Genomic DNA, 25946 nt, shown 5'->3' on the forward strand with positions numbered 1-25946 from the left:
ATAATGTCCAATATAGTATAATGCCCCATAGCTGTCCCATACAGTATCATGCCCCCCATTGCTGCCACATACAGTATAAAGCCCCCATAGCTGTCCCATACAGTATAATGCCCCCATACAGTATAGTGCCCCCATACAGTATAATGCCCACCATAGCTGCCACATACAGTATATTGCCCCCATACAGTATTTTAAGCCCCCTTATAGCTGCCCCATACAGTATAATGCCCCCAATAGCTATCCCATACAGTATAATGCCCTCCATATAGTAAAATGCCCCCTTAGCTGTCCTATACAGTATAATGCCCCCATACAGTATAATGCCCTCCATTTCTGCCACATACAGTATAATGCCCCCATACAGTATAATGTCCCCTATAGCTGCTCCGTACAGTATATTGCCCCCATACGGTATAATGCCCCCTATAGCTGCCCCATTCAGTATAATTCCCCCATACACTATAGTGCCCTACATAGCTGCCACATACAGCATAATGCCCTATACAGTATAATGCCCCCTATATCTGCACAGTACAGTATAATGCCCCCCATAGCTGTCCCATACAATATAATGCCCCATACAGTATAATTCCCCCCTTACCTGTCCTATACAGTATAATGCCCCCATACAGGTATTATGCCCTCCATTACTGCCACATACAGTATAATGCCCCATACAGTATAATGCCCCCTATAGCTGCCCCATACAGTATAATGCTCCCCATACAGTAGAATGCCCTCCATAGCTGCCACATACAGTATAATGCCCCCTTAGCTGTCCTATACAGTATAATGCCCCCATACAGTATAATGCCCCCCATAGCTGTCCTATACAGTATAATGCCCCACACAGTATAATGCCCCCCTTAGCTGTCCTATACAGTACAATGCCCCCATACAGTATAATGCCCCCCTTAGCTGTCCTATACAGTATAATGCTCCCCATACAGTATAATGCCCCTCTATAGCTGCCACATACAAAATAATGCCCACATACAGTAAAATGCCACCTTTAGCTGTCCTATACAGTATAATGCCCCCCATACATTATAATGCCCCCTTAGAAGTCCCATAAAGTATAATGCCCCCCATGCAGTATAATGCCCCCTCAGCTGTCCTATACAGTATAATGCCCCATATAGCTGCCCCATAGATTATAATGCCCCCATAGCTGTTCCATACGGTATAATGCCCCCCATATAGTATGATGCCCCCTCAGCAGCTACCATATGAGCCCCCCTCCCATACCCAGTATAATGCCCCCATATGTACATACCTAATAGAAAAAAACATAATTATTTACCTATCCCCATTCCCATGATGGGTGGAGAATCCTTCTCCTCCGGTCTGTGCTGTGAGTGACTCACTACATCGCGCCTGCCTGCGCCGAGCCGCTCGCGGCACAGTGAATACTGGAGCAGGACTCCAGCATTGCACTGAACTGTATTTGCGTCCTGAGGACGCAAATACAGTTGGAAGAGCGGTCAGCACTGGGTGGCAACGGGGCCCTGCGGGCTCCACAGGCTTTGGGGCCCGGTCGCAGCTGCGACCGATGCGATCTCTATAGCTACGCCTCTATACAGATACATATATAGGCACTTAGACACACACACACACACACACACACACACACACACACACACACACACACGCACACGCACACGCACACACACACACACACAAAGACATACATACCCACATACTGGAATTTATACACACACAAACACTCAGACTCACAGACAAATGGAGGTACAAACAACAGACAGACTGAGCACTCACATCTCCTTCCTCACAGGCTTCTTGCAGGTCGGGCTGTGGGCAAAGCTAACTGTGCCTCGGACACCACATCCTTGCCAAATATGATAGATGATTTTTTTGGTAGGTTTCAGTTTTGTTATTCTAACTGGATTTGTATTTTCTCTTCCAGGCCATCAGAATATGGAGATGATCCTTTTTGGATTACCATTGAGGAAATACCGTAAGTCTGTAGAACAAAAAGGATTATATTTTTCCTGTCAAAATGACGGACACTTCGGCGGAGCCCAGCTGACCCATTAAAAGTCAATGGCGTCTGCAGGGCACCACTGGTATTCTTAGTGCAATAGATCCAGCATGGTGGTATTATTCAGTCACTACATGGTGGTATTATTCAGTCACTGCATGGTGGTATTATTAAGTCACTCTATGGTGGTATTATTTAGTCACTGTACGGTGGTATTATTCAGTCACTGTATGGTGGTATTATTCAGTCACTGTATGGTGGTATTATTTAGTCACTGTATGGTGGTATTATTCAGTCAGTGAATGGTGGTATTCAGTCACTGTATGGAGGTATTATTGAAATACTGTATGGAGGTATTATTCATTGACTGTATGGAGGTATTATTCATTGACTGTATGGAGCTACTATACAGTCACTGTATGGTGGTATTATTCAGTCAGTGTATGGTGGTATTATTAAGTCACTGTATGGAGGTATTATTTAGTCACTGTATGGAGGTATTATTTAGTCACTGTATGGTTGTATTATTCAGTCACTGTATGGTGGTATTATTCAGTCACTGAATGGTGGTATTATTCAGTCACTCTATGGTGGTATTATTCAGTCACGGTATGGAGGTATTATTCAGTTAGGCGGAATTCACACGACAGGATTTCCCGGCCGGGTGCCGGCCGTTCATAAATCGGCCGGCACCCGGCTGCATTAGGAACAATACACCCCTAATGGGGCTATTCACACGACCAATTTTTTGACGGCCGGGAAAACCAGCCGTCAAAAAATGGGACAAGCCCTATTTTCGGCCGGATACCCGGCCGCCCGGCTCCCATAGAAGTCTATGGGGCCAGGTAATACACGGCCATCACCGGAATATGTCCTGAGTGATGGCCGGGTCTACCGTCGCTCGCGCACTCTCTCTCCTCCTCCTCACAGTGCAGAGTGCATGTGAGGAGGAGGAGGGTCTTTTTTTGCTCCCTGTAGGGCAGGGGATTGGGGATTCCGCTACAGGAGAAGTGCGTGACTACACTGTCCATATATGGACACAGCGAAGTCACTCACTTCTGCAGCGGAATCCCCGACTCTATGGCCGGGGATGCAGCTACAGGAGAAGTAAGTGACTACACTGTCCATATATGGACACAGCGATGTCACTCACTTCTGCAGCGGAATCCACGACTCTATGGCCGGGGATGCCGCTACAGGAGAAGTAAGTGACTACACTGTCCATATATGGACACAGCGATGTCACTCACTTCTGCAGCTGAATCCCCGACTCTATGGCCGGGGATTCCGCTACAGGAGAAGTGAGTGACTACACTGTCCATATATGAACACAGCGATGTCACTCACTTCTGCAGCGGAATCCCCGACTCTATGGCCGGGGATTCCGCTACAGGAGAAGTGAGTGACTACACTGTCCATATATGGACAGTGACGTCACTCACTTCTGAAGCGGAATTCCCGACCGGTGGCAGGGAATTCCTCTCCAGGAGAAGTCAGTGACTCCACTGTCCATATTTGGACATTGAAGTCAGTGACTTCTCCTGGAAGGGGGGAATGGGTGCAACCTACAGGGGGCTGTGTGGCATCACCTACAGGGGACTTGGTGGCACCACCTACAGGGGGCTGGGTGGCATCACCTACAGGGGGCTGGGTGGCATCACCTACAGGGGGCTGGGTGGCATCGCCTACAGGGGGCTGGGTGGCATCGCCTACAGGGGGCAGGGTGGCATCGCCTACAGGGGGCAGGGTGGCATCGCCTACAGGATACAGGGTGGCATCGCCTGCAGGGGGCTGGGTGGCATCGCCTACAGGGGGCTGGGTGGCATCACCTACAGGGGGCAGGGTGGCATCGCCTACAGGGGGCAGGGTGGCTTCGCCTGCAAGGGGCTGTGTGGCATCGCCTGCAGGGGGCTGTGTGGCATCGCCTACAGGGGGCAGGGTGGCATCGCCTACAGGTGGCTGTGTGGCATCGCCTACAGGTGGCTGTGTGGCATCACCTACAGGGGGCTGGGTGGCATCACCTACAGGGGGCTGGGTGGCATCACCTACAGGGGGCTGGGTGGCATCACCTACAGGGGACTTGGTAGCATCACCTACATGGGACTTGGTGTCATCACCTACAGGGGACTTGGTGTCATCACCTACAGGGGACTTGGTGGCATCACCTACAGGGGGCTGTGTGGCATCACCTACAGAGGGCTGTGTGGCATCACCAACAGTGGGCTGTGTGGCATCACCAACAGGGGGCTGTGTGGCATCACCAACAGGGGGCTGTGTGGCATCACCAACAGGGGGCTGTGTGGCATTACCTACCAGGGGGGCTGTGGCATTATCTACAAAGGGCTGTGTGTGGCAAAAAATGTAAATGAAATTCATCCGATTTTAAAACGGACAGGGAAAAAAACGGATGCAAATCGGGTCCAAATCGGCCGGTAAAAACGGCAACTCGGCCCGGAACGGATGCAAACCGGATCCAAACCGGCCGGGAAAATCGGCCAAAAACGGCCGATTTTCCCGGCCGACACTCGGACCCTGTCATGTGAATGAGGCCTTAGTGTATGGTGGTATTATTCTGTCAGTGTCTGCAGCTATTATTCAGTCAGTGTATGGTGGTATTACTCAGTTACTGTATGGTGGTATTATTCAGTCACGGTATGGAGGTATTATTCAGTTAGGCGGAATTCACACGACAGGATTTCCCGGCCGGGTGCCGGCCGTTCATAAATCGGCCGGCACCCGGCTGCATTAGGAACAATACACCCCTAATGGGGCTATTCACACGACCAATTTTTTGACGGCCGGGAAAACCAGCCGTCAAAAAATGGGACAAGCCCTATTTTCGGCCGGATACCCGGCCGCCCGGCTCCCATAGAAGTCTATGGGGCCAGGTAATACACGGCCATCACCGGAATATGTCCTGAGTGATGGCCGTGTCTACCGTCGCTCGCGCACTCTCTCTCCTCCTCCTCACAGTGCAGAGTGCATGTGAGGAGGAGGAGGGTCTTTTTTTGCTCCCTGTAGGGCAGGGGATTGGGGATTCCGCTACAGGAGAAGTGCGTGACTACACTGTCCATATATGGACACAGCGAAGTCACTCACTTCTGCAGCGGAATCCCCGACTCTATGGCCGGGGATGCAGCTACAGGAGAAGTAAGTGACTACACTGTCCATATATGGACACAGCGATGTCACTCACTTCTGCAGCGGAATCCACGACTCTATGGCCGGGGATGCCGCTACAGGAGAAGTAAGTGACTACACTGTCCATATATGGACACAGCGATGTCACTCACTTCTGCAGCTGAATCCCCGACTCTATGGCCGGGGATTCCGCTACAGGAGAAGTGAGTGACTACACTGTCCATATATGAACACAGCGATGTCACTCACTTCTGCAGCGGAATCCCCGACTCTATGGCCGGGGATTCCGCTACAGGAGAAGTGAGTGACTACACTGTCCATATATGGACACAGCGATGTCACTCACTTCTGCAGCGGAATCCCCGACTCTATGGCCGGGGATTCCGCTACAGGAGAAGTGAGTGACTACACTGTCCATATATGGACAGTGACGTCACTCACTTCTGAAGCGGAATTCCCGACCGGTGGCAGGGAATTCCTCTCCAGGAGAAGTCAGTGACTCCACTGTCCATATTTGGACATTGAAGTCAGTGACTTCTCCTGGAAGGGGGGAATGGGTGCAACCTACAGGGGGCTGTGTGGCATCACCTACAGGGGACTTGGTGGCATCACCTACAGGGGACTTGGTGGCATCACCTACAGGGGGCTTGGTGGCACCACCTACAGGGAGCTTGGTGGCACCACCTACAGGGGGCTGGGTGGCATCACCTACAGGGGGCTGGGTGGCATCACCTACAGGGGGCTGGGTGGCATCGCCTACAGGGGGCTGGGTGGCATCGCCTACAGGGGGCAGGGTGGCATCGCCTACAGGGGGCATGGTGGCATCGCCTACAGGATACAGGGTGGCATCGCCTGCAGGGGGCTGGGTGGCATCGCCTACAGGGGGCTGGGTGGCATCACCTACAGGGGGCAGGGTGGCTTCGCCTGCAAGGGGCTGTGTGGCATCGCCTGCAGGGGGCTGTGTGGCATCGCCTACAGGGGGCAGGGTGGCATCGCCTACAGGTGGCTGTGTGGCATCGCCTACAGGTGGCTGTGTGGCATCACCTACAGGGGGCTGGGTGGCATCACCTACAGGGGGCTGGGTGGCATCACCTACAGGGGGCTGGGTGGCATCACCTACAGGGGACTTGGTAGCATCACCTACATGGGACTTGGTGTCATCACCTACAGGGGACTTGGTGTCATCACCTACAGGGGACTTGGTGGCATCACCTACAGGGGGCTGTGTGGCATCACCTACAGAGGGCTGTGTGGCATCACCAACAGGGGGCTGTGTGGCATCACCAACAGGGGGCTGTGTGGCATCACCAACAGGGGGCTGTGTGGCATTACCTACCAGGGGGGCTGTGGCATTATCTACAAAGGGCTGTGTGTGGCAAAAAATGTAAATGAAATTCATCCGATTTTAAAACGGACAGGGAAAAAAACGGATGCAAATCGGGTCCAAATCGGCCGGTAAAAACGGCAACTCGGCCCGGAACGGATGCAAACCGGATCCAAACCGGCCGGGAAAATCGGCCAAAAACGGCCGATTTTCCCGGCCGACACTCGGACCCTGTCGTGTGAATGAGGCCTTAGTGTATGGTGGTATTATTCTGTCAGTGTATGGTGGTATTACTCAGTTACTGTATGGTGGTATTATTCAGTCACTGTATGGTGGTATTATTTAGTCACTGTATGGTGGTATTATTTAGTCACTGTATGGAGGTATTATTCAGTCAGTGAATGGTGGTATTATTCAGTTACTGCATGGTAGTATTATATAGTCACTGTATGGAGGTATTATTCAGTCAGTGTATGGTGGTATTATTCAGTTACTGTATGGTGGTATTATTCAGTCACTGTATGGTGGTATTATTTAGTCACTGTATGGTGGTATTATTTAGTCACTGTATGGAGGTATTATTCAGTCACTGTATGGAGATATTATTCAGTTACTGCATGGTAGTATTATATAGTCACTGTATGGTGGTATTATTCAGTGACTGTATGGTGGTATTATTTAGTCACTGTATGGTGGTATTATTTAGTCACTGTATGGAGGTATTATTCAGTCAGTGTATGGTGGTATTATTCAGTTACTGCATGGTAGTATTATATAGTCACTGTATGGAGGTATTATTCAGTCAGTGTATTGTGGTATTATTCAGTTACTATATGGTGGTATTATTCAATTACTGCATGCACACCTTACCCAGCCGCCTTGCACGACAGACCCCATGAATGCCTCCACAGTATAATGCCTCCCATAGCTGACCCCACAGTATAATGCCCCATAGCTGCCCCTACACGGTATAATGCCCCCCTATCTGCCCACACACAGCATAATGCCCCCATAGCTGCCCACACAGTGTAATGCCCCATAGATGCCACCACTCAGTATAATGCCCCCCATAGCTGCCTCCACAGTATCATACCCCCCATGGCTGCCCCCACAGTATATTGCGACCCATAGCTGTCTCATACAATATAATGCCCCCATAGAATATAATGCACTCAATACAATATAATGCCCCATACAGTATAATGCCCCCTATTGCCGCCACATACAGTATAATGCCCCCATACAGTATAATGACACCCATAGCTGCCCCATGCACTATAATGTCCAATATAGTATAATGCCCCACAGCTGTCCCATACAGTATCATGCCCCCCATTGCTGCCACATACAGTATAAAGCCCCCATAGCTGTCCAATACAGTATAATGCCCCCATACAGTATAGTGCCCCCATACAGTATAATGCCCACCATAGCTGCCACATACAGTATATTGCCCCCATACAGTATTTTAAGCCCCCTTTTAGCTGCCCCATACAGTATAATGCCCCCAATAGCTATCCCATACAGTATAATGCCCTCCATATAGTAAAATGCCCCCTTAGCTGTCCTATACAGTATAATGCCCCCATACAGTATAATGCGCTCCATTGCTGCCACATACAGTATAATGCCTCTATACAGTATAATGCCCCCTATAGCTGCTCCGTACAGTATACTGCCCCCATACGGTATAATGCCCCCTATAGCTGCCCCATTCAGTATAATTCCCCCATACACTATAGTGCCCTACATAGCTGCCACATACAGTATAATGCCCTATACAGTATAATGCCCCCTATATCTGCACAGTACAGTATAATGCCCCCCATAGCTGTCCCATACAATATAATGCCCCATACAGTATAATTCCCCCCTTAGCTGTCCTATACAGTATAATGCCCCCATACATTATTATGCCCTCCATTACTGCTACATACAGTATAATGCCCCCATACAGTATAATGCCCCCTATAGCTGCCCCATACAGTATAATGCTCCCTATACAGTAAAATGCCCTCCATAGCTGTCACATACAGTATAATGCCCCCCTTAGCTGTCCTATACAGTATAATGCCCCCATACAGTATAATGCCCCCTTTAGCTGTCCTATACAGTATAATGCCCCACACAGTATAATGCCCCCCTTAGCTGTCCTATACAGTACAATGCCCCCATACAGTATAATGCATCCTATAGCTGCCCCACACAGTATAATGCTCCCCATACAGTATAATGCCCTCTATAGCTGCCACATACAAAATAATGCCCACATACAGTAAAATGCCACCTTTAGCTGTCCTATACAGTATAATGCTCCCTATACATTATAATGCCCCCTTAGAAGTCCCATACAGTATAATGCCCCCCATACAGTATAATGCATCCTCAGCTGTCCTATACAGTATAATGCCCCCATACAGTATAATGCCCCATATAGCTGCCCCATAGATTATAATGCCCCCATAGCTGTTCCATACAGTATAATGCCCCCCATATAGTATGATGCCCCCTCAGCAGCTACCATATGAGCCCCCCTCCCATACCCAGTATAATGCCCCCATATGTACATACCTAATAGAAAAATAATAACATAATTACTTACCTATCCCCATTCCCACGATGGGTGGAGAATCCTTCTCCTCCGGTCTGTGCTGTGAGTGACTCACTACATCGCGCCTGCCTGCGCCGAGCCGCTCGTGGCACAGTGAATACTGGAGCAGGACTCCAGCATTGCACTGAACTGTATTTGCGTCCTGAGGACGCAAATACAGTTGGAAGAGCGGTCAGCACTGGGTGGCAACGGGGCCCTGCGGGCTCCACAGGCTTGGGGGCCCGGTCGCAGCTGCGACCGATGCGATCTCTATAGCTACGCCACTATACAGATACATATATAGGCACTTAGACACACACACACGCACGCACGCACGCACACACACACGCACGCACACACACACGCACGCACACACACACACACACACACAAAGACACACAAAGACACACATACCCACATACAGGAATTTATACACACACAAACACTCAGACTCACAAACAAATGGAGGCACAAACAACAGACAGACTGAGCACTCACATCTCCTTCCTCACAGGCTTCTTGCAGGTCGGGCTATGGGCAGAGCTAACTGTGCCTCGGACACCACATCCTTGCCAAATATGATAGATGATTTTTTTGGTAGGTTTCAGTTTTGTTATTCTAACTGGATTTGTATTTTCTCTTCCAGGCCATCAGGATATGGAGATGATCCTTTTTGGATTACCCATGAGGAAATACCGTAAGTCTGTAGAACAAAAAGGATTATATTTTTCCTGTCAAAATGACGGACACTTCGGCGGAGCCCAGCTGACCCATTAAAAGTCAATGGCGTCTGCAGGGCACCACTGGTATTCTTAGTGCAATAGATCCAGCATGGTGGTATTATTCAGTCACTACATGGTGGTATTATTCAGTCACTGTATGGTGGTATTATTAAGTCACTCTATGGTGGTATTATTTAGTCACTGTACGGTAGTATTATATAGTCACTGTATGGTGGTATTATTCAGTCACTGTATGGTGGTATTATTCAGTCACTGCATGGTGGTATTATTAAGTCACTCTATGGTGGTATTATTTAGTCACTGTACGGTGGTATTATTCAGTCACTCTATGGTGGTATTATTAAGTCACTCTATGGTGGTATTATTTAGTCACTGTACGGTGGTATTATTCAGTCACTGTATGGTGGTATTATTCAGTCACTGTATGGTGGTATTATTCAGTCAGTGTATGGTGGTATTATTCAGTAACTGTATGGTGGTATTATTTAGTCACTGTATGGTGGTATTATTTAGTCACTGTATGGAGGTATTATTTAGTCACTGTATTATTCAGTCACTGTATGGTGGTATTATTCAGTCACTGAATGGTGGTATTATTCAGTCACTCTATGGTGGTATTATTCAGTCACTGTATGGAGGTATTATTCAGTTACTGTATGGAGTTATTATTCATTTACTGTTTGGAGCTATTATTCAGTCACTGTATGGTGTTATTATTCAGTCACTGTATGGAGGTATTATTTAGTCACTGTATGGAGGTATTATTCAGTCACTGTATGGAGGTATTATTTAGTCACTGTATGGAGGTATTATTTAGTCACTGTATTATTCAGTCACTGTATGGTGGTATTATTCAGTCACTGAATGGTGGTATTATTCAGTCACTCTATGGTGGTATTATTCAGTCACTGTATGGAGGTATTATTCAGTTAGGCGGAATTCACACGACAGGGTTGCCCACACACAGCATAATGCCCCCATAGCTGCCCACACAGTGTAATGCCCCATAGATGCCACCACACAGTATAATGCTCCCCATAGCTGCCTCCACAGTATCATACCCCCCATGGCTGCCTCCACAGTATATTGCGACCCATAGCTGCCCCATACAATATAATGCCCCCATAGAGTATAATGCACTCCATACAATATAATGCCCCATACAGTATAATGCCCCCTATTGCCGCCACATACAGTATAATGCCACCATACAGTATAATGACACCCATAGCTGCCCCATGCACTATAATGTCCAATATAGTATAATGCCCCATAGCTGTCCCATACAGTATCATGCCCCCCATTGCTGCCACATAGAGTATAAAGCCCCCATAGCTGCCACATACAGTATAATGCCCCCCTTAGCTGTCCTATACAGTATAATGCCCCCATACAGTATAATGCCCCCTTAGCTGTCCTATACAGTATAATGCCCCACACAGTATAATGCCCCCCTTAGCTGTCCTATACAGTACAATGCCCCCATACAGTATAATGCATCCTATAGCTGCCCCACACAGTATAATGCTGTGTATGTAAGTGTTTTACTGTGTGTTTACTAGTGTATGTAAACCTACTACACTGTGTATTAGCTCAAAAAATGGCGACACACAGTGTAGGAGGTTTGACCGTTCAATCCCCTCGTTTCTCCCGGCACTAGCCAGGATAAAGGAGGGGGGATTCTGAGAGCTCACTAGAGCGAGTGAGTTTTCTCAAATTTTGCAGCATAAAGCAATGTGGTCGCTTTACCACATGCAATGCTGCAATTTTGGGAATTGCTCCATCTAGTGACCACCTCTGGGAAATATTATAAATTAGAATCTAATTTATAATATTTCCTGACTCGTGAAAAAAATTAAAAAAAATTAGAACAATGTTTAATCACCTATACACTAATTGTTTAACTAAAAAAAAACAACATTTTTTTCTAGCGTCACATTCCCTTTAACAGAGGCAGAGTGAAAGCAGACCTCGGGGCCTTTATTAGGGCCCTGGGCTGCCATTACAACCATCAGCACCCTACGATCGCGTTGTGGGAGGAAGACGAGGTGTCGGACGGGGCCGCTCCCTCTCTTTAAACTTTTTTTTTTACCGCAGCATTTGACGGTTTACACGGCCAGGAACATTGCGATCGCTGTTCCTGGCCGTTAGTACTGGGTGTCAACTGTAATACACAGCTGATACCCACAGCATATGGAGTGGGCTCAGCGCGTGAGCCCACTCCATACATCACCTTCAGCCCCACGACGTGCTATTACGTTGTGCTGCGCAAAGGGGTTAATACCCTAGACCACAAAGGAAGTTACCCCTTCACTACCTGGAATTTAACATTCGATCCCCTATTCTTAGAATATTTGATCTGTGTGGGTCTGACCGGGGTCTAATCTGCACAGAAACGGCCCTGTACATATGAGTATGGCTATGCCTTACAGGAAGGAGATGCCTTGAGCTGTAGTACCAGGCACAGTAGATCATATGGACGAGCCCCTGTGCCTGAGTAAACAGTAAACCATATGCAACGTTCCTGATAAGGACGGCTGTACTTGATAGAGCCGATGTCCCTCGATTGGTGGTAGTTTTAAAGTTTGGGGCTCCACGAATCAAACTGTAATGACGTAACTGTATGGTGATGTGGGGGTATTATTCAGTTAGTGTATGGTGGTATTCACTGTATGGGGGTATTATTCAGTCACAGAAAGCAGTAGGCATTGATAGTAATGAAAAATGCTTTTGCCTCCTGGGGTGTGGAGGCTTTATGAAAAAATGTTCTAGACACAACCCTGTTTTTATGTAGGATCCCTTTTGACATCACCACTCACGTTTTCCCATCAGGCAATCAAAGCCCAGGGAAAATATACCATATATAAAAGCTGCAATCTGATTGGTTGCTATGAGAAACTCCTCCTCCTTGTATCGACTGTTTCGTATATTATAACAGAGAACAATAGTATATTTTATATTCCTTTCAAGAACAATTATGTGTAATATTGGTATTTTTTTTTATTTCTTAAACAGTTGGAGGAAGAAAGTTGAGGAGACGGAGGTGTATTTCTGGTAATTATCTTATTGAATAATGAGCCTATTTCTCTAGTGTTGGATATAGGAATCTTCCATGTAGATGATATATGAGTAATCCCGGGGTGAGTGCTAATATGTCTACATAAAGGACGATAATACGGTATCATCTATGGGAATATATATATATATAGATTCCACTATTTAAGTGTGTTTATCTAGGAGAGACATATTATACTAGTATAGAAAGCTCGTTACACGGGTTTGCTAGTAAAAGGAATGATAAGTATTTATAATTGTGCTCTTTGAGAACGACGTTCTTCATTACAGGGTCGTCTTACTTCAGGGTTTTGCCTTCTTAACGCCTTGTTTTGGGAAGTGGTTTCTCGTTGTTCCTGGCGTTCCTCTGCACTCATAGTTGCTCTTCTTATTCTCTGAGCCAAATATATATATATATGATGATTATCAGCATTGTGCCTTTTATAAGTGAGCATGATCACACGTAGCAGCTGAGGGACAATCCTGATAATCAATATATATTATTGGATAACTCTAATGTAAAGAATTGTGTCCTGGTATTTTTTTGGGGATATGGGAATTGCATGCACAGTAATTCCTTAATTACTCCTAAAAATAAGAAAATCTTGAATCAAATCAAAAATGATTGACAAAAATACAGATAATGTAGATGTTACATGCAGTCCTATGTAACACCACAGATAACACAGTGATAACTTTCTGAGTACAGATAATGTAGTAGTGTCACCTGCAGTCCTATGTAACACCACAGATAACACACTGTGATAACTCTTAGTACAGATAATGTAGTAGATGTCACCTGCAGTCCTATGTAACACCACAGATAACACACAGTGATAACTCTCTGATTACAGATAATGTAGTAGATATCACCTGCAGTCCTATGTAACACCACAGATAACACACAGTCATAACTCTGAACACAGATAATGTAGTAGATGCACACACAGAAATATATACACTTACAGATACAGGGGCGTAGCTAAAGGGCCCTGGAGCAAAAATTCAGCTTGGACCCCCTACTCCTTCCTAACAGCACCAGACCCCTGCGCACACCTTACCCAGCCGCCTTGCACGACAGACCCCATGAATGCCTCCACAGTATAATGCCTCCCATAGCTGACCCCACAGTATAATGCCCCATAGCTGTCCCCACACGGTATAATGCCCCCATAACTGCCCACACACAGCATAATGCCCCCATAGCTGCCCACACAGTGTAATGCCCCATAGCTGCCACATACAGTATAATGCTCCCCATAGCTGCCTCCACAGTATCATGCCCCCCTTAGCTGTCCTATACAGTATTGCGACCCATAGCTGCCCCATACAATGTAATGCCCCCCCATAGAGTATAATGCACTCCATACAATATAATGCCCTATACAGTATAAAGCCCCCTATTGCCGCCACATACAGTATAATGCCCCCATACAGTATAATGACACCCATAGCTGCCCCATGCACTATAATGTCCAATATAGTATAATGCCCCATAGCTGTCCCATACAGTATCATGCCCCCCATTGCTGCCACATACAGTATAAAGCCCCCATAGCTGTCCCATACAGTATAATGCCCCCATACAGTATAGTGCCCCCATACAGTATAATGCCCACCATAGCTGCCACATACAGTATATTGCCCCCATACAGTATTTTAAGCCCCCTTATAGCTGCCCCATACAGTATAATGCCCCCAATAGCTATCCAATACAGTATAATGCCCTCCATATAGTAAAATGCCTACTTAGCTGTCCTATACAGTATAATGCCCCCATACAGTATAATGCCCTCCATTTCTGCCACATACAGTATAATGCCCCCATACAGTATAATGCCCCCTATAGCTGCTCCGTACAGTATATTGCCCTCATACGGTATAATGCCCCCTATAGCTGCCCCATTCAGTATAATTCCCCCATACACTATAGTGCCCTACATAGCTGCCACATACAGTATAATGCCCTATACAGTGTAATGCCCCCTATATATGCACAGTACAGTATAATGCCCCCATAGCTGTCCCATACAATATAATGCCCCATACAGTATAATTCCCCCCTTAGCTGTCCTATACAGTATAATGCCCCCATACAGTATTATGCCCTCCATTACTGCCACATACAGTATAATGCCCCCATACAGTATAATGCCCCCTATAGCTGCCCCATACAGTATAATGCTCCCCATACAGTAGAATGCCCTCCATAGCTGCCACATACAGTATAATGCCCCCCTTAGCTGTCCTATAAGGTATAATGCCCCCATACAGTATAATGCCCCCCTTAGCTGTCCTATACAGTATAATGCCCCACACAGTATAATGCCCCCCTTAGCTGTCCTATACAGTACAATGCCCCCATACAGTATAATGCATCCTATAGCTGCCCCACACAGTATAATGCTCCCCATACAGTATAATGCCCTCTATAGCTGCCGCATACAAAATAATGCCCACATACAGTAAAATGTCACCTTTAGCTGTCCTATACAGTATAATGCCCCCCATACATTATAATGCCCCCTTAGAAGTCCCATATAGTATAATGCCCCCCATACAGTATAATGCCCCCTCAGCTGTCCTATACAGTATAATGCCCCATATAGCTGCCCCATAGATTATAATGCCCCCATAGCTGTTCCATACAGTATAATGCCCCCCATATAGTATGATGCCCCCTCAGCAGCTACCATATGAGCCCCCCTCCCATACCCAGTATAATGCCCCCATATGTACATACCTAATAGAAAAAAACAAAATTACTTACCTATCCCCATTCCCACGATGGGTGGAGAATCCTTCTCCTCCGGTCTGTGCTGTGAGTGACTCACTACATCGCGCCTGCCTGCGCCGAGCCGCTCGCGGCACAGTGAATACTGGAGCAGGACTCCAGCATTGCACTGAACTGTATTTGCGTCCTGAGTTCGCAAATACAGTTGGAAGAGCGGTCAGCACTGGGTGGCAACGGGGCCCTGCGGGCTCCACAGGCTTGGGGGCCCGGTCGCAACTGCGACCGATGCGATATCTATAGCTACGCCACTATACAGATACATATATAGGCACTCAGACACACACACACACACACACACACACACACACACACTCACACAAACAAAGACACACATACCCACATACTGGAATTTATACACACACAAACACTCAGACTCACAGACAAATGGAGGCACAAACAACAGACAGACTGAGCACTCACATCTCTTTCCTCACAGGCTTCTTGCAGGTCGGGCTGTGGGCAGAGCTAACTGTGCCTAGGACACCACATCCTTGCCAAATATGTAGATGATTTTTTTGGTAGGTTTCAGTTTTGTTATTCTAACTGGATTTGTATTTTCTCTTCCAGGCCATCAGAATTTGGAGATGATCCTTTTTGGATTACCATTGAGGGAATACCGTAAGTCTGTAGAACAAAAAGGATTATATTTTTCCTGTCAAAATGACGGACACTTCGGCGGAGCCCAGCTGACCCATTAAAAGTCAATGGCGTCTGCAGGGCACCACTGGTATTCTTAGTGCAATAGATCCAGCATGGTGGTATTATTCAGTCACTACATGGTGGTATTATTCAGTCACTGCATGGTGGTATTATTAAGTCACTCTATGGTGGTATTATTTAGTCACTGTACGGTGGTATTATTCAGTCACTGTATGGTGGTATTATTCAGTCACTGTATGGTGGTATTATTCAGTAACTGTATGGTGGTATTATTTAGTCACTGTATGGTGGTATTATTCAGTCAGTGAATGGTGGTATTCAGTCACTGTATGGAGGTATTATTCAAATTCTGTATGGAGGTATTATTCATTGGCTGTATGGAGGTATTATTCATTGACTGTATGGAGCTACTATACAGTCACTGTATGGTGGTATTATTCAGTTACTGTATGGAGTTATTATTCATTTACTGTTTGGAGCTATTATTCAGTCACTGTATGGTGGTATTATTCAGTCAGTGTATGGTGGTATTATTCAGTCACTGTATGGAGGTATTATTTAGTCACTGTATGGAGGTATTATTTAGTCACTGTATGGTGGTATTATTCAGTCACTGTATGGTGGTATTATTCAGTCACTCTATGGAGGTATTATTCAGTCACTGTATGGACGTATTATTCAGTTAGGCGGAATTCACACGACAGGGTTTCCCGGCCGGGTGCCGGCCGTTCATAAATCGGCCGGCACCCAGCTGCATTAGGAACAATAGAACCCTAATGGGGCTATTTACACGACCAATTTTTTGACGGCCGGGAAAACCGGCCGTCAAAAAATGGGACATTCCCTATTTTCGGCCGGGTACCCGGCCGCCCGGCTCCCATAGAAGTCTATGGGGCCAGGTAATACACGGCCATCACCGGAATATGTCCTGAGTGATGGCCGAGTCTACCGTCGCTCGCGCACTCTCTCTCCTCCTCCTCACAGTGCAGAGTGCATGTGAGGAGGAGGAGGGTCTTTTTTTGCTCCCTGTAGGAGTCGAAATCCCCAATCCCCGACCGGGGATTGGGGATTCCGCTACAGGAGAAGTGCGTGACTACACTGTCCATATATGGACACAGCGAAGTCACTCACTTCTGCAGCGGAATCCCCCGACTCTATGGCCGGGGATGCCGCTACAGGAGAAGTAAGTGACTACACTGTCCATATATGGACACAGCGATGTCACTCACTTCTGCAGCGGAATCCCCGACTCTATGGCCGGGGATGCCGCTACAGGAGAAGTAAGTGACTACACTGTCCATATATGGACACAGCGATGTCACTCACTTCTGCAGCTGAATCCCCGACTCTATGGCCGGGGATTCCACTACAGGAGAAGTGAGTGACTACACTGTCCATATATGGACACAACAATGTCACTCACTTCTGCAGCTGAATCCCCGACTCTATGGTCGGGGATTCCTCTACAGGAGAAGTGAGTGACTACACTGTCCATATATGGACACAGCGATGTCACTCACTTCTGCAGCGGAATCCCCGACTCTATGGCCGGGGATTCCGCTACAGGAGAAGTGAGTGACTACACTGTCCATATATGGACAGTGACGTCACTCACTTCTGAAGCGGAATTCCCGACCTGTGGCAGGGAATTCCTCTCCAGGAGAAGTCAGTGACTCCACTGTCCATATATGGACATTGAAGTCAGTGACTTCTCCTGGAAGGGGGGGATGGGTGCAACCTACATGGGCTGTGTGGCATCACCTACAGGGGACTTGGTGGCATCACCTACAGGGGGCTTGGTGGCATCACCTACAGGGGGCTGGGTGGCGCCACCTACAGGGGGCTGGGTTGCATCGCCTACAGGGGGCTGGGTGGCATCGCCTACAGGGGGCTGGGTGGCATCGCCTACAGGGGGCAGGGTGGCATCACCTACAGGAGGCAGGGTGGCATCGCCTGCAGGTGGCTGGGTGGCATCACCTACAGGGGACAGGGTGGCATCGCATACAGGGGGCAGGGTGGCATCGCCTGCAAGGGGCTGTGTGGCATCGCCTGCAGGGGGCTGTGTGGCATCGCCTGCAGGGGGCTGTGTGGCATCCCCTACAGGTGGCTGTGTGGCATCCCCTACAGGTGGCTGTGTGGTATCGCCTACAGGTGGCTGGGTGGCATCACCTACAGGGGGCTGTGTGGCATCACCTACAGGGGCTGGGTGGCATCACCTACAGGGGGCTGGGTGGCATCACCTACAGGGGACTTGGTGGCATCACCTACAGGGGACTTGGTGGCATCACCTACAGGGGACTTGGTGGCATCACCTACAGGGGACTTGGTGGCATTACCTACAGGGGGCTGTGTGGCATCACCTACAGGGGGCTGTGTGGCATGACCTACAGAGGGCTGTGTGGCATCACCAACAGGGGGCTGTGTGGCATCACCAACAGGGGGCTGTGTGGCATTACCTACAAGGGGCTGGGTGGCATTACCTACCAGGGGGGCTGTGGCATTATCTACAAAGGGCTGTGTGTGGCAAAAAATTGAAATTAAATTCATCCGATTTTAAAACGGACAGGGAAAAAAACTGATGCAAATCGGGTCCAAATCGGCCGGTAAAAACGGCAACTCGGCCCGGAACGGATGCAAACCGGATGCAAACCGGCCGGGAAAATCGGCCAAAAACGGCCGATTTTCCCGGCCGACACTCGGACCCTGTCGTGTGAATGAGGCCTTAGTGTATGGTGGTATTATTCTGTCAGTGTCTGCAGCTATTATTCAGTCAGTGTATGGTGTTATTATTCAGTTACTGTATGGTGGTATTATTCAGTCACTGTATGGTGGTATTATTTAGTCACTGTATGGTGGTATTATTTAGTCACTGTATGGAGGTATTATTCAGTCAGTGTATGGTGGTATTATTCAGTTACTGCATGGTAGTATTATATAGTCACTGTATGGAGGTATTATTCAGTCAGTGTATGGTGGTATTATTCAGTTACTATATGGTGGTATTATTCAATTACTGCATGCACACCTTACCCAGCCGCCTTGCACGACAGACCCCATGAATGCCTCCACAGTATAATGCCTCCCATAGCTGACCCCACAGTATAATGCCCCATAACTGCCCCTACATGGTATAATGCCCCCATAACTGCCCACACACAGCATAATTGCCCCATAGCTGCCCACACAGTGTAATGCCCCATAGATGCCACCACTCAGTATAATGCCCCCCATAGCTGCCTCCACAGCATTATACCCCCATGGCTGCCCCACAGTATATTGCGACCCATAGCTGCCCCATAAAATATAATGCCCCCATAGAGTATAATGCACTCCATACAATATAATGCCCCATACAGTATAATGCCCCCTATTGCCGCCACATACAGTATAATGCCACCATACAGTATAATGACACCCATAGCTGTCCCATGCACTATAATGTCCAATATAGTATAATGCCCCATAGCTGTCCCATACAGTATCATGCCCCCCATTGCTGCCACATACAGTATAAAGCCCCCATAGCTGCCACATACAGTATAATGCCCCCCTTAGCTGTCCTATACAGTATAATGCCCCCATACAGTATAATGCCCCCCTTAGCTGTCCTATACAGTATAATGCCCCACACAGTATAATGCCCCCCTTAGCTGTCCTATACAGTACAATGCCCCCATACAGTATAATGCATCTCATAGCTGCCCCACACAGTATAATGCTGTGTATGTAAGTGTTTTACTGTGTGTTTACTAGTGTATGTAAACCTACTACACTGTGTGTTAGCTCAAAAAATGGCGACACACAGTGTAGGAGGTTTGACCGTTCAATCCCCTCGTTTCTCTCGGCACTAGCCAGGATAAAGGAGGGGGGATTCTGAGAGCTCACTAGAGCGAGTGAGTTTTCTCAAATTTTGCAGCATAAAGCAATGTGGTTGCTTTACCACATGCAATGCTGCAATTTTGGGAATTGCTCCATCTAGTGACCAGCACTGGGAAATATTATAAATTAGAATTAAATTTATAATATTTCCTGACTCGTGAAAAAAATTAAAAAAATTAGAACAATGTTTAATCACCTATACACTAATTGTTTAACTTAAAAAAAAACAACATCTTTTTCTAGCGTCACATTCCCTTTAACAGAGGCAGAGTGAAAGCAGACCTCGGGGCCTTTATTAGGGCCCTGGGCTGCCATTACAACCATCAGCACCCTACGATCGCGTTGTGGGAGGAAGACGAGGTCTCGGACGGGGCCGCTCCCTCTCTTTAAACTTTTTTTTTTACCGCAGCATTTGACGGTTTACACGGCCAGGAACATTGCGATCGCTGTTCCTGGCCGTTAGTACTGGGTGTCAACTGTAATACACAGCTGATACCCACAGCATATGGAGTGGGCTCAGCGCGTGAGCCCCCTCGATACATCACCTTCAGCCCCACGACGTGCTATTACGTTGTGCTGCGCAAAGGGGTTAATACCCTAGACCACAAAGGAAGTTACCCCTTCACTACCTGGAATTTAACATTCGATCCCCTATTCTTAGAATGTTTGATCTGTGTGGGTCTGACCGGGGTCTAATCTGCACAGAAACGGCCCTGTACATATGAGTATGGCTATGCCTTACAGGAAGGAGATGCCTTGAGCTGTAGTACCAGGCACAGTAGATCATATGGATGAGCCCCTGTGCCTGAGTAAACAGTAAACCATATGCAACGTTCCTGATAAGGACGGCTGTACTTGATAGAGCCGATGTCCCTCGATGGGTGGTAGTTTTAAAGTTTGGGGCTCCACGAATCAAACTGTAATGACATAACTGTATGGTGATGTGGGGGTATTATTCAGTTAGTGTATGGTGGTATTCACTGTATGGGGGTATTATTCAGTCACAGAAAGCAGTAGGCATTGATAGTAATGAAAAATGCTTTTGCCTCCTGGGGTGTGGAGGCTTTATGAAAAAATGTTCTAGACACAACCCTGTTTTTATGTAGGATCCCTTTTGACATCACCACTCACGTTTTCCCATCAGGCAATCAAAGCCCAGGGAAAATATACCATATATAAAAGCTGCAAGCTGATTGGTTGCTATGAGAAACTCCTCCTCCTTGTATCGACTGTTTCGTATATTATAACAGAGAACAATAGTATATTTTATATTCCTTTCAAGAACAATTATGTGTAATATTGGTATTTTTTTTATTTCTTAAACAGTTGGAGGAAGAAAGTTGAGGAGACGGAGGTGTATTTCTGGTAATTATCTTATTGAATAATGAGCCTATTTCTCTAGTGTTGGATATAGGAATCTTCCATGTAGATGATATATGAGTAATCCCGGGGTGAGTGCTAATATGTCTACATAAAGGAGGATAATACGGTATCATCTATGGGAATATATATATATATAGATTCCATTATTTAAGTGTGTTTATCTAGGAGAGACATATTATACTAGTATAGAAAGCTCGTTACACGGGTTTGCTAGTAAAAGGAATGATAAGTATTTATAATTGTGCTCTTTGAGAACGACGTTCTTCATTACAGGGTCGTCTTACTTCAGGGTTTTGCCTTCTTAACGCCTTGTTTTGGGAAGTGGTTTCTCGTTGTTCCTGGCGTTCCTCTGCACTCATAGTTGCTCTTCTTATTCTCTGAGCCAAATATATATATATATATGATGATTATCAGCATTGTGCCTTTTATAAGTGAGCATGATCACACGTAGCAGCTGAGGGACAATCCTGATAATCAATATATATTATTGGATAACTCTAATGTAAAGAATTGTGTCCTGGTATTTTTTTTGAGATATGGGAATTGCATGCACAGTAATTCCTTAATTACTCCTAAAAATAAGAAAATCTTGAATCAAATCAAAAATGATTGACAAAAATCTAGATTTTATTTTTTGGGAAAAATCAACCAGCTCTACACCCAGTGATAACTCTGAGTACAGATAATGTAGATGTTACATGCAGTCCTATGTAACACCACAGTTAACACAGTGATAACTTTCTGAGTACAGATAATGTAGTAGTGTCACCTGCAGTCCTATGTAACACCACATATAACACACTATGATAACTCTTAGTACAGATAATGTAGTAGATGTCACCTGCAGTCCTATGTAACACCACAGATAACACACAGTGATAACTCTCTGAGTACAGATAATGTAGTAGATATCACCTGCAGTCCTATGTAACACCACAGATAACACACAGTCATAAATCTGAACACAGATAATGTAGTAGATGCACACACAGAAATATATACACTTACAGATACAGGGGCGTAGCTAAAGGGCCCTGGAGCAAAAATTCAGCTTGGACCCCCTACTCCTTCCTAACAGCACCAGACCCCTGCGCACACCTTACCCAGCCGCCTTGCACGACAGACCCCATGAATGCCTCCACAGTATAATGCCTCCCATAGCTGACCCCACAGTATAATGCCCCATAGCTGTCCCCACACGGTATAATGCCCCCATAACTGCCCACACACAGCATAATGCCCCCATAGCTGCCCACACAGTGTAATGCCCCATAGATGCCACCACACAGTATAATGCTCCCCATAGCTGCCTCCACAGTATCATGCCCCCCCATGGCTGCCCCCACAGTATATTGCGACCCATAGCTGCCCCATACAATATAATGCCCCCCATAGAGTATAATGCACTCCATACAATATAATGCCCTATACAGTATAAAGCCCCCTATTGCCGCCACATACAGTATAATGCCCCCATACAGTATAATGACACCCATAGCTGCCCTATGCACTATAATGTCCAATATAGTATAATGCCCCATAGCTGTCCCATACAGTATCATGCCCCCCATTGCTGCCACATACAGTATAAAGCCCCCATAGCTGTCCCATACAGTATAATGCCCCCATACAGTATAGTGCCCCCATACAGTATAATGCCCACCATAGCTGCCACATACAGTATATTGCCCCCATACAGTATTTTAAGCCCCCTTATTAATGCCCCATACAGTATAATGCCCCCAATAGCTATCCCATACAGTATAATGCCCTCCATATAGTAAAATGCCCCCTTAGCTGTCCTATGCAGTATAATGCCCCCATACAGTATAATGCCCTCCATTGCTGCCACATACAGTATAATGCCCCCATACAGTATAATGCCCCCTATAGCTGCTCCGTACAGTATATTGCCCCCATACGGTATAATGCCCCCTATAGCTGCCCCATTCAGTATAATTCCCCCATACACTATAGTGCCCTACATAGCTGCCACATACAGTATAATGCCCTATACAGTATAATGCCCCCTATATCTGCACAGTACAGTATAATGCCCCCCATAGCTGTCCCATACAATATAATGCCCCATACAGTATAATTCCCCCCTTAGCTGTCCTATACAGTATAATGCCCCCATACAGTATTATGCCCTACATTACTGCCACATACAGTATAATGCCCCCATACAGTATAATGCCCCCTATAGCTGCCCCATTTAGTATAATGCTCCCCATACAGTAGAATGCCCTCCATAGCTGCCACATACAGTATAATGCCCCCTTAGCTGTCCTATACAGTATAATGCCCCCATACAGTATAATGCCCCCCTTAGCTGTCCTATACAGTATAATGCCCCACACAGTATAATGCCCCCCTTAGCTGTCCTATACAGTACAATGCCCCCATACAGTATAATGCATCCTATAGCTGCCCCACACAGTATAATGCTCCCCATACAGTATAATGCCCTCTATAGCTGCCACATACAAAATAATGCCCACATACAGTAAAATGCCACCTTTAGCTGTCCTATACAGTATAATGCCCCCCATACATTATAATACCCCCTTAGAAGTCCCATACAGTATAATGCCCCCCATACAGTATAATGCCCCCTCAGCTGTCCTATACAGTATAATGCCCCCATACAGTATAATGCCCCATATAGCTGCCCCATAGATTATAATGCCCCCCATAGCTGTTCCATACAGTATAATGCCCCCCATATAGTATGATGCCCCCTCAGCAGCTACCATATGAGCCCCCCTCCCATACCAAGTATAATGCCCCCATATGTACATACCTAATAGAAAAAAACATAATAACTGACCTATCCCCATTCCCACGATGGGTGGAGAATCCTTCTCCTCCGGTCTGTGCTGTGAGTGACTCACTACATCGCGCCTGCCTGCGCCGAGCCGCTCGCGGCACAGTGAATACTGGAGCAGGACTCCAGCATTGCACTGAACTGTATTTGCGTCCTGAGGACGCAAATACAGTTGGAAGAGCGGTCAGCACTGGGTGGCAACGGGGCCCTGCGGGCTCCACAGGCTTGGAGGCCCGGTCGCAGCTGCGCCCGATGCGATCTCTATAGCTACGCCACTATACAGATACATATATAGGCACTTAGACACACACACACACACACACACACACACACACATACCCACATACTGGAATTTATACACACACAAACACTCAGACTCACAGACAAATGGAGGCACAAACAACAGACAGACTGAGCACTCACATCTCTTTCCTCACAGGCTTCTTGCAGGTCGGGCTGTGGGCAGAGCTAACTGTGCCTCGGACACCACATCCTTGCCAAATATGATAGATGATTTTTTTGGTAGGTTTCAGTTTTGTTATTCTAACTGGATTTGTATTTTCTCTTCCAGGCCATCAGAATTTGGAGATTATCCTTTTTGGATTACCATTGAGGAAATGTAAGTCTGTACAACAAAAAGGATTATATTTTTCCTGTCAAAATGACAGACACTTCGGCGGAGCCCACCTGACCCATTAAAAGTCAATGGCGTCTGCAGGGCACCAGTGGTATTCTTAGTGCAATAGATCCAGCATGGTGGTATTATTCAGTCACTACATGGTGGTATTATTCAGTCACTGCATGGTGGTATTATTAAGTCACTCTATGGTGGTATTATTTAGTCACTGTACGGTGGTATTATTCAGTCACTGTATGGTGGTATTATTCAGTCACTGTATGGTGGTATTATTCAGTCACTGTATGGTGGTATTATTTAGTCACTGTACGGTGGTATTATTCAGTCACTGTATGGTGGTATTATTCAGTCACTGTATGGTGGTATTATTCAGTCACTGTATGGTGGTATTATTCAGTCACTGTATGGTGGTATTATTCAGTAACTGTATGGTGGTATTATTTAGTCACTGTATGGTGGTATTATTCAGTCAGTGTATGGTGGTATTATTCAGTAACTGTATGGTGGTATTATTTAGTCACTGTATGGTGGTATTATTTAGTCACTGTATGGTGGTATTATTCAGTCAGTGAATGGTGGTATTCAGTCACTGTATGGAGGTATTATTCAAATACTGTATGGAGGTATTATTCATTGGCTGTATGGAGGTATTATTCATTGACTGTATGGAGCTACTATACAGTCACTGTATGGTGGTATTATTCAGTTACTGTATGGAGTTATTATTCATTTACTGTTTGGAGCTATTATTCAGTCACTGTATGGTGGTATTATTCAGTCAGTGTATGGTGGTATTATTCAGTCACTGTATGGAGGTATTATTCAGTCACTGAATGGTGGTATTATTCAGTCACTCTATGGTGGTATTATTCAGTCACTGTATGGAGGTATTATTCAGTTAGGCGGAAT

General features: G+C 46.5%; 1 protein-coding gene across 1 annotated transcript in view; it reads left to right on the forward strand.

Moving 5' to 3' along the window:
• Nucleotides 1–25946, forward strand: part of LOC142760391 (uncharacterized) — a 150255-nt gene that overhangs the window by 78759 nt on the left and 45550 nt on the right. Inside the window, exons 8-9 of the mRNA XM_075863576.1 lie at nt 16216–16266; nt 24972–25019. Coding sequence (XP_075719691.1) covers nt 16216–16266; nt 24972–25019 — 99 coding nt within the window. The remainder of the gene's footprint in view (nt 1–16215; nt 16267–24971; nt 25020–25946) is intronic.

The sequence above is a fragment of the Rhinoderma darwinii genome, chromosome 4, assembly GCF_050947455.1.
Source record: "Rhinoderma darwinii isolate aRhiDar2 chromosome 4, aRhiDar2.hap1, whole genome shotgun sequence".
Classification (NCBI taxonomy): Eukaryota; Metazoa; Chordata; class Amphibia; order Anura; family Rhinodermatidae; genus Rhinoderma; species Rhinoderma darwinii.